At 45.5% G+C, this 10,718-nt stretch overlaps 2 protein-coding genes across 2 annotated transcripts; both read right to left on the bottom strand.

Moving 5' to 3' along the window:
* Positions 1 to 509: 509 nt before the first annotated feature.
* LOC128303383 (translation factor GUF1 homolog, mitochondrial) lies at positions 510 to 2,744 on the bottom strand. Its single transcript, XM_053040318.1, has 3 exons — positions 2,615 to 2,744; positions 783 to 2,556; positions 510 to 702 (listed from the first exon to the last, which is right to left on the bottom strand). The coding sequence occupies exons 1-3, from the start codon at positions 2,665 to 2,667 to the stop codon at positions 577 to 579; spliced, it is 1,953 nt and encodes a 650-aa protein (XP_052896278.1). The 5' UTR covers positions 2,668 to 2,744; the 3' UTR covers positions 510 to 576.
* Positions 2,745 to 3,271: 527 nt separating this feature from the next.
* LOC128303748 (cullin-associated NEDD8-dissociated protein 1) lies at positions 3,272 to 9,784 on the bottom strand. The gene is made up of 8 exons (XM_053040805.1): positions 9,588 to 9,784; positions 8,886 to 9,055; positions 7,997 to 8,663; positions 7,628 to 7,886; positions 6,157 to 7,558; positions 5,196 to 6,085; positions 4,977 to 5,123; positions 3,272 to 4,879 (listed from the first exon to the last, which is right to left on the bottom strand). Exons 1-8 carry the CDS (start codon positions 9,621 to 9,623, stop codon positions 4,734 to 4,736), a joined length of 3,717 nt encoding a protein of 1,238 aa, XP_052896765.1. The 5' UTR covers positions 9,624 to 9,784; the 3' UTR covers positions 3,272 to 4,733.
* Between the last annotated feature and the right edge of the window lie 934 nt (positions 9,785 to 10,718).

Raw genomic sequence — 10,718 nt, 5'->3', positions numbered from 1 at the left:
TGCAAAAAATACATAAAAATTCTTATTATTTCAGAACCAACAAAATATACAAATTAGCCAAATATGGCACTCAAATGTTTCCTGAGAGTTTCAAGCATCTAGCAGGATTCATGAATCATTGAGGGTTAATGAATTTATGAGCATTTATGAATCTATAGAACATAGATTTAGATTAGTTCATTCAATTAAAAGATTGATTCAGATTCTATAATCTGAAACAGATTCATCCAACACTATACTTTACAGCTTGCAGAGTTCGTTTTTGGATCCGCTACTCCATTATCCTTCCACACATCTCTCGGAGCATCTTGCTTTGGAACGTGACTAAGAGGATTTCGTCTGTTTTACACAAAGTTCGTAGCTTAACGTATATGACTACATGAGTAGCGGAATTATGTAAGACTGTAAACTATATACGCCGAAAAGGACAGATCGGATTTCACGTTATCTGGCGTTATTCCCATCAATGGAACTGCGTTATAGATGCTATGTTTAACTACAATAATACTGACAAATTCTTCTTCGGATGTCCGTAAACAGATGTCTTCTTTCAACTAATTTCGACAACAGTTAGAATTACCGTTTCAGCACATTTATAAATGTGTCCTTAGGAACATTAATGTTAGCAATGGATCTCATTTTTTTCTTTCCCTCAGATTGTTGCTTGAGTAGCTTCATTCGTCTGGTAACATCTCCGCCATACTGCACAAAGAGCACACAAAAGAAAGCTCATTAAAGTCACAAACCGGACTGAGTAAATAAAAAAGTGTCTGTATACGTACCAATTTAGCGGTTACATCCTTCCGGTACGCTTTTATAGTCTCACGTGCCAACACTTTTCCACCAACCACCGCCTGTATAGCGATCTGTACCATTTGTCGTGGTATAAGCTCTTTCAGTTTAAGCACCAACTCCCGCGCATGATTCTGCGCCTTGCTGGTATGCGTGATGGTACAGAGCTCTTCTACCATCTGACCGTTCAGCAGCACATCCATCCGTACGATGCTAGTCTCGACATAGCCGTGATCCTCGTAATCGAAACTCGCGTATCCTGAGCTAACCGATTTCAACTGATCGTGAAAATCCAACACGATCTCGTTCAGCGGCATCAGGTAGGTGGTCATGATCCGATCATTATCGATATTGATGGATGTTTTCTGCACTGCCCGTCGCTCAACGCACAACCCAATAATGGCACCGACACAGTCCGTCGGTGCGATAATTGTTCCCAGCACGTACGGCTCGAAATACTCTTCGACCATCGTCCGGTCGGGCAGTAGGGCAGGATTGCTGATGTACACAATTTCATTGCCACCGTGAGCCGCTAACGCTTTAGTTCCTTTCAGTTTGATTTTGTATGTTACTGACGGCGCCGTTAGGACGGGTTCGGCATCGTACTCCTGTTGCAATCGCTGACTAAAAACATCCAAATGTAACAAGCCCAGAAACCCGAGTCGCCATCCCTGTCCGAGTGCGGGACTTGAATCCGGCGTGACGGTAACGGCCGAATCATTCAGCATTAACTTCTCGATAGCACTCTTCAGTACGGGATGTTGCGTCTGATCCGGTGGATAAACGCCCGCAAAGACCATCGGTTGCTGCGGCTTGAAACCCGGCAATGGAACACACGTTTTATTGCGCTTCAGGTACAGTGTGTCACCAATTTGTGATTCCTTACTGGTTCGCATGTTACATCCGAGCAGACCCACCTGTCCAGCCACCAGTCGATCGACTTTGCGTTCATCCGGCCGAAGCAATGCCAAACTTTTCACCTCGTACGCTTTGCCTGAGTGGCACGATACGATTTCCTGTCCGGTGCTGATCTCGCCGTCACGTATGTAAATTAAATTCAACGCTCCACGGTATTTGTCGAACCTACTGTCAAAAATCAGGGCACGAAAATTTGCATCACGATTAGCGTTCGGAGCTGGTAAACGATTGACAATGCTTGCAAGTACCTCGTCGCACCCAGTGCCCAACTTAGCCGATACTTTCAATACCTCGTCGGGATCGATGTCAAAGAGCGTTAGCAACTCGTTACACACCGCCTCCGGCCGGGCGTTTTTTAGATCGATCTTGTTCAATACTGGCACAATAACGAGCTGCTTCGATCGTGCCAGATGATAGTTCGCTACCGTTTGTGCTTGTACGCCTTGGTTAGCGTCGACCAGTAATATGACACCGTTACATGCGGCCAAGGATCGGGACACCTCGTTGGAAAAGTCCACATGACCCGGTGTGTCGATCAGGTTGAGCAGATACTGATGGCCCGCGTGTCGATAGATGAGCGATGCCGTCTGTGCCTTCACCGTGATACCACGTTCCTTCTCAACCTGCAAACTATCCAGCACTTGCTTATTACCCGAGTGTTTCGCTATAGTGCCGGTCATTTCCAACAAACGGTCCGCAAGCGTGCTCTTTCCGTGATCTACATGTGCTATAATGCTAAAGTTGCGTATTCTAGACACCGGTATTTCATCGTACTCGATATCGTCGGACAATCGGCAGGATGTTGTATGAAAACAGTAGTGCTGAACACCGGCAGTCAATCTCCTTCTGCAAGGAAAAAAAATGCAAATAAAATTGTTGGAATTCTATCGCATAACTTACTCACCGTAAATTAACACTACCAAGCGCGTAAAGTAAACCAAACTTTACCAAACCCATTATCAAACACGTTCTAAGTGGCACTACTAGGGTATTAACAATATAAAAACACACATTTCTATTATTTACAGCTGATATTACACAACCATCGGCGCGCCGACTACAACATCAATTCAACTGAGGAGAACTGTCAAAATCACATGGCAAACGGGCAAGTGCATTGTTTGCGGTCGGTTCGTTGGTTCGTGCCATTTAAAATTACAATTTGACAACTGGGGGTTCTTACTTCGTGTGCAGTGCAGTTTCGTTTATCCGGGTGCATTTAAAAAATAGTTTCTGTTTTTCCGTGCTGCTGTAGGATGTGTGAACAGTGATGTGCAGATGTATTTTAAACAGCGACAGTAAAGTCCTGTTGAGCCCAGGATCCGGTACAGGATCTGGTTTATTCCGGAGTTGGCGACTGAGGAATGTTGTAATGAAGAAACAACGAATCAAAGGTCTCATTGAACCGAAAGACCGAAATCGAGTGATGACGAAATCCGAGTTCCTGTCGGTTTTAGATTTTGATAAAGTGTCCTGATCTGTACTGACTTCATGCTGGTGCCAGTAAAACTTTGATGATGGTGGAGCGGAAGAAAAAATAGTTAAGACGATATTTGCTGTCAATTAATTTTGCTTATTTATTCATAGTGTTGCGATCATGTTATTCATTTTAATTCTTCTTGCAAGTAATCTGCTCCAGTATCAACCGATAACGTTCGGGGTTCCGGTTGTGTTGGACTATGCCAAAACACTACCACCAGAACAAAGGCGGGATTTGGGACAGACGATCAATCAATGTAATGTTACAGTTCGTTCTGTTTCGGATATTCCGAAACATGTTTAATAGCGCACACAGACGCGTACGTATATCTTTTGCCATTTGACATAAGAAAAAATATGAAAAACGATTTGGAAGCAACAAAATATAACGTATGCAGCTGTATCGGTTTGAAAAAGTTTTGCCCTCGTTCATTCTTTCTTATCCGACCCCATCCGGATCCTTCAAATCATAAGCCTCACTATTGAAACGGTACAATCAAAAAACCAAATCCAGCGTATTTTAAACGTCTCAAGCATCTCTTTTCCTGTACGACTGCGTATGCGTGTGCCGGTTGGCACGGTTGCTTATTTTATGAACCTTATCCTCTATATCGTTTTACTTTGCTGTATATATTAGGGCGCTGCATTAATGTTGATCAGTGATTTTGTTACAGTTCTTGTTCTAATATTCAGTTGTGCATGTCTACAATGATTGTAGGGACATTACGCATATAGAGCATCTGTGCGACACTTAATCTAACCGTTATCCCGTTTGCTAGTACAAATCTCGTTCGGGTGTAACAGAAAATAATTTTCTCCGAACCAAAAAACCGGATTTCTCCTTCAATCACCGGATGATCATGGCAAATGAATGTTCATGGAGTTCCACCATTTCTTGATTGGTTATGCCGATTGGAGAAAGATATGTATGACTCCAAAGACAACATGGCAAAGTCAACGATAAATAAAAGCAGGAATATAGGACGTGAATCAACCACGCACCCTGAACAAACTTACAGAGAACTTCTTATAAAACGTGGAGTCAATGAAACAACCACGCAATTGAGACTGTAACTTTACTTTACGGTTAACAAAACGTTGAGATGTAGCGCCCGTCAAACGAGCGCAAATTGTTTAGACTAAGGGTCTTCAAACTGCGGCCCGCGGGCCGTCGAGAGCCTCCACCTCTGTGTAAATGGAACCCAACTACGGTAGGTTCAACCAATGCGGCCCGTGGACTGAAAAGTTTGAAGACCCAAGGTTTAGACCAATGAGCACAGCCCTATAGTTGACGGAAAAATGACCAAAATTAATGCAAGCACCTAATATGTTGTTAAATGATCGTGTTTTGTATTACAAATTTATAGAGGATCCGGGTCTGGGATCGTCTAAAAATAATTCCAGAAGCATGGCGAATGGGTAAAGGAAAGGAAACAGGATAATAAACGATAATCGACCAACGTGCAGCTGCAAACAGGGTGAGTTACACTTGATCCTGACTACTTATGTTCACCATCCACCTTGCGTTTCTTTGTCCTTTCCACCTAGCTCTGATCCATCGAGGAATCACGACCATCGATATTGTTGTTAGTCTGTCCGGACGAGTCTTTTTGGACCGATTCCAGCAGAGGCTGTAGCTCGGATGAGCTGCGGATCAGAATTAAAAACTCCGCCAGGTATATATTTTTATCTGTAAGTAAATGCAATCGGCCGGAAAATCGGCCAAAGATTAGCAACAACTCTTTCCGTGGACGTTCAAGCAACACACGTGCAAATGGTATACTTACCAGCCTTGGGAATTTGTAGCAGAGCTGCAACTGCGCGTAGCGCAGATCGTTTCAATTCATCCTGCTTTTCGTACTCCTGCTTCACCGAGTTAGCCTTCACTTTTAGCGTACAGGTAGCTCTAAGTGGTTCTACAAATTGATCGAGTTCTGCAAAGAAAAACGAAATAAAAGGTTTAACTTGAATTGTTCAATTCGATGGTAAAGCATTGCGAAACGTACTTTGAAGCACAGCATTCGGACAGAGTGCGGCCAGCCTGGCAGTCATGAGATACGTGAGCATCTTAATATCATAATGATCGCGCAAACCCGCTTGAACGTGCTCGAGGAATTGCATAATGTCCACACGATCCAGTCCTTGCTCAAGCAGCGTGTACATACATTCGAAGGCCGCTTTCCGAATGTCTAGCCCATCGTCAACGGTATGCTTGAACGGGCCCATTTCTACCTCACGGATCAGTTCCTTCTTCACCTTCGTCTCAGAGTACAGTTGGGGCAATAGCTCGGGCAGTAGGTCGCGCACCAAACTGGGCTTATTGTGAACAGCCGAGTTGAATGCGACCAGAGCTACGCGTCGTACCGACGGTTCCGGGTCTTGCAGGGCAAACAAAAACTGACCAATACATTGCCTCAGTAGTGGATCGATCGGTTGCGGTTGATCCGAGATGGTAAACTTAATCGCGGATACAACGGCGGTACGCATGAGGGCACTTTCACTTCGCAGTGCCATCTGTAGCCGTGGCAGCAGTTCTTCCGGGTTAACCAGAACGAGTTTTCCTAAGCATTCGGCCACCACGTTTCTTGAGCCTTCCTCCGAGCATTCGCAGTGCTTGAACAGCTGCGTCCAAATCGATGGAACTGACGGCAATAGCTGCTCGAGACCGGCCTTACTGGTTGACAGCGATGAAATGACTTCCTTCAGCGAATGTAGCAGAAGGTATTGGCGTTTCGGTTGTGCCTCGATTTCGTTCAGTATGAAGGGCAGATAGTGGTTGAGATTACCGACCGCGATCGCTCCGAGCGCGTGACTCGCTGCACCCTTTACGTCCTCTGACGAAGCCGAGAAGCAGTTCAAGATCGTCTGAGCAAGCGTATCAATGGTGTGCAAATTACTGCAAAGACACAATTTTGGAAACGATTAGTGTGAACCAAAATATACTCCCGCATGCCCCCGTACACTTACAAATGTCGTCCAATTTCTCCGATTGTTAGCAGGTAGAACATGAGATGCGAATCATTGCGACGGTTTTGAATCTCGCGCAAAAACTCTCCTGCCACCGTTAACGCCTCGTTTGGAACCTGCAGCGTCAGTGCGGCAATGCACTTTGCCAGCGAATGGTACGCTTGCTTGTGCAGTGGACTGCCTCCGTGCTGTTGCTGATTGTACACTGGGTTCATCAGCATCGCAAGCAGATGACGGTAGCTCAGTCCCGGCAGCTGCGCTTGCACCAATGCCTGGAACAGCTTCAACGTGCAGTTCAGCGCGGTTCCTTGCAGTAGCGGTGATCGTACAAGTGTCATTACTTCCTGCAGAATCTGCTCGTGAACACCTACTAGAGCCTCCGGTTGCTGCCGGGCGACGGAAGTGAGCAACACGAGCGACAGCTGCGCAACGTGCAGATCCGATTCGCTCAGCAGTGGTGGTACCTCTGCCACGGCACTGCGCAGTAACAATGGATCCAGGAATTGGCTGTAATGCGTCACCAGCGTGTCTAGCAGCGTGAGCGAATTGAGTTTGAGCGCTCGTTGGTTTTTGCGCAGGAACGATCCTAACACCGGTATCACTTCCGCTATGATTGGGCTGAGGTTTACGCGCAACGGCGAGGCAGCAATCATGGTGAGTGCTTTAACCGAGCTCAGCCGAGTCACTTCATTCCGCAGACGCTCCATGAAAAGTGGCAAACAGGTGACCAACTCCGGTTGCAGCACATCGCCCATGTTGGCAATGATCTGACCCATGCAGGCAATGGCCCGCTCTTTCACCTCCTGATCAACCTCCGGTGAACGGAGCTTCTGCAGTGTGCTCGTGTACAGCTGGCTAACGTACGGCGTGAAGTCGAACGATGTCTGCATATCGAGCGGCCTTATAACCTTCACGAGCTGCTGCAGTACGAGCAATGCTTCGGTAGCGATTTTGTAGAACGGATCGAACACGGCATTTACCACAAGCGGCACGAGCAGTTGTATGTGGGCGTGGAACACCTGCGGATTGTGCCCAACCAGCATGCAATACACAAAACCAAGCGCATCAATCTTCATGTTCGAGGTCGAATTTTTGTCATTTAGCGAGTAATGTATGCCGTTCATTAGCTGATCGATATGGTTGGAAAGCGCTCCTGGCAAAGCGTTCAACAGTTCGCGCAACAGAAGAAAACAATCCTGACGAGTTTTGACCGATTTTTCGCGCATTAACGGTTGTACCGCTTTCACTATCGTAGGGACCTGATCCGTTAGCATACTGATCGGGCCAGGGATCTGCTCCATCGAATCGGGATCATGCCCAATATCATCACCCATGGGTCGGGTTGATTTGAGCAGGGCAATATACGCGTGGAATATGTCTGACTTCACGTTTTCTTCGCGCTCTGCGGGCAAAAAATGAAACTTGGAATCATATATCGGTTAAGCGTGCAATCGTTTTCAATCGCCATTACCTTTGAAGCGTGCGATAAGCGCCGGGGAAAGGGTTTTGTAGAACTCTTCCAACAGCTCATGTCTAGTCGAGATGACCGACTCCAAACATTTTGCAGCCGAACGACGTACCTTCCAGCTCATATCGTCGTCATCGCTGTACTCTTCACTATCGATTTCTTCATCGTCCTCCATCTCCATCGAAGTACCACCGTCACCATCATCCGCCTCGTAATTGTAGTTTGGATCATACGTGATGTACTTGAGGCAAAGATCGACGATCTGTGTATAGAGAAGTCAGTAACTGTTCATAACCGTTGTTTTCATATGCCAATTTCCACGAACGGAAAGAGCTTAAGTGACATTAGGCTATTATACATTTAGTTACGTACCGTTGGTATATGTGGTATGATTGCTTCCGGACAACGCTGCACGAATGCTTCACATGCCTGTAGACAGAACTCGCGCAACTCATCGTCATCCCGCAAGCTGTACTGATTAAGCAGGAACATCACGCGCTCAATGTGGTTGCACAACCGATGTCCGGCCTGCCGGCAAATCGCCGCCAGACACTGAATGTACGTTCGGATGGTGCCCGGATTCTGCGGTTTCTCCAAACCATCGAGCAAATGTTCGATCACCTTGTTGTATGCGTTGTTGTTGCAGGTGGTCAACAGGTGCGAGAGGGCCACTATCGTACGCTTGCGAACGGCTTGCCGAGCAGAACCGAGCTGCGGTACCAACGCCTTCAGAATGAGTTCGTGAAACGGTACAAGCAGGTCGCCGAAGCGTGACAACAGATCTGACAATATGTCCAGTGCTTCCAGTTGCACCGACACATCTTCCTTTTCGATCGCCACACTTAACTTGCCGGTGATACGCTGGCAAACGTTCGGCACGAGCGAATTGGACGATTGGGGCAGCTCCGATATGACCGTTTTCAGCCCTATGCTGGAAATATCGCGCAACTGTTCATTGTTGGACACCATGTTGGCGCACAGCAGATCCACTATTGTTTCCACCTGATTTTCCTTTACTTTGTTTACCAGTGGGCCAAGACTGCAAAAAAAAAAACAAATAGTTTAATTTGAGAACTATTTTTTTATGGTAATTAACATAACTACATTTCTATTTCAATCCTGTTTTTCTCTCTACAGCTATTGTAATTATGAATACCAAAACGGATTCAGCATTGTTTTGATGATTTGCAAATACATACACGGGCGCTAAAACATAACCTCAAACGTAAGCAAACGGAGCTAGAAACATTTACACACGTACCATTTGACGGCAAGATTCTGCACTTCACCGTTCTTGTCCTCCAGCAAACGCAGCACCATTCGAACGACTTTCTTCTCCGACTCATCGTCCAACTTGATGCTGTCCTTCTGTAGCTCCGTCATCAGATCGTTGGTGGCCATGAAGCGAAAGTCCTTATCGTTGGACGTCATCTATAGGCAGTAGCGAAGGAAACCGGCAAAAAGAAGGATAAATATATTGAAAATAAATTATTCAAAAAATATTATTCTGTTTGTGAAAGAGGCACAGCATGCTACGATGATTTGTACATTCTGTATTATTACATTCCTGTGGGTGAAGTTTGGTTACTATTATCGGTAAGCATTTTCCATTGGTTGCTGCTACACAGCAGACTGTGAGGGGTAGTTTTCGTTATCTCAAAGCGTGGACAGATTGGGTTGTCAATGTTTTTGCCAAGAAAAATGGGAGAGATAAAATAGCACACGGAAGGACAGCCGTAACTTTGCTTTGAAGGACTTTCCGCTTTCGTCAATAAAAATCGACCCTTTCTTGTGATACGCACACATTCTTTGGTCGTATCGAGAGAAAGAACACAACACACGGGGTGGGTTATCGATGCAGATTGTCATTCTAAAGGCGGCAGCCAGATGCAATGGCACACCTTACAGTTCCCTCTTTTTGTGAATGGCACGTTGAAATCCTTGTTTTTATACAAATATTCACCTTCTCCAACAGATTCGCTATCTGATACGACGCCATCGTGATGAGCGTTGCTTTATCCCACAGCAGGTTACCAGGTAGAAGTCAAACTGCGAATTGTTGTTGTGACTGAAGATATCACACGCAACGAAAAACACACGGTGTTACACTTTGAGTGTGATGATACGCTGTTCGATGCGTGCGGTTCTTTCGTCGTAAGCACAAATATCCTTTACGAAGAATATCGTATTATCCGCAGACAAGTACGTGTAATTCGCACTGCAACTCGTGCACGATTTCTTTCACCTCACAGAAAAATTCTGCCGATTCCCGCAACGAAACTGACAACTACGCACGGACGCACACACACACACACACACACACACACGCGTACGTATACACAACAGCCTAGCGAACAATTGTGCGATACGAACACGGCTCGCTATTTCAGTGATACGCGGCCTTTTGCATGAACGAAAAATTATGCAGTTTTGTGAATATGCTCTCGCGTATGCAGAGTTTACAAACTACGGGCGGCGTATGTTCGTGAACGGAACTAACGTGTATTCTTCAGATTTTTTTCGCACTTGCTGTTTCTTGGTAAAATTCTGCCATACACATACTACACATACGCACACAAATGCGCACACACACACCTCCTTTCCGTTGCGTGACTTTCAAAGTTAGTTTACACGCAGGTTGGACCGTTTCGGCACGATTTGACAGAAGCGAAAAACAGCCTAAACAACTAGTGATGGGTAAAATCCAATTTCTTTCTGGAGTTGGATTAATTCAATTTCATGTACGTCCAGTGTACTATCGGGTAGGTCCGGCAGTCCGTTGAGCATTAAACCAATAATTTATATCATGATGCTAATCACCTAGCGTTGACTGTGGCTAGTCAACACCGAAGTCCGAAGCACCGGTTTCGAATTCCAAGTCGAAGTGGATTAATGAATCCACTCCGGAATTCCTATCACAACTAGCAACAGCACGAGTGAAGGTTCCGTTTGAAATCCCCCGTTTTGACGAATTTTTTTCGTGTGCAGGAACCTGTCGTTTGAGGAACGATTCAGCCATGCATCTGTTTTATGTAATTTAAAGTTGGAGCATACTTTAAAAAGATATAAAATAATTGTTGCTTTAAAAACTAAC

Source organism: Anopheles moucheti, chromosome 3, assembly GCF_943734755.1.
Source record: "Anopheles moucheti chromosome 3, idAnoMoucSN_F20_07, whole genome shotgun sequence".
NCBI lineage: Eukaryota > Metazoa > Arthropoda > Insecta > Diptera > Culicidae > Anopheles > Anopheles moucheti.
Note: the sequence above shows the minus strand (reverse complement) of the source record. Positions and strands in the feature narration are given on the sequence as shown.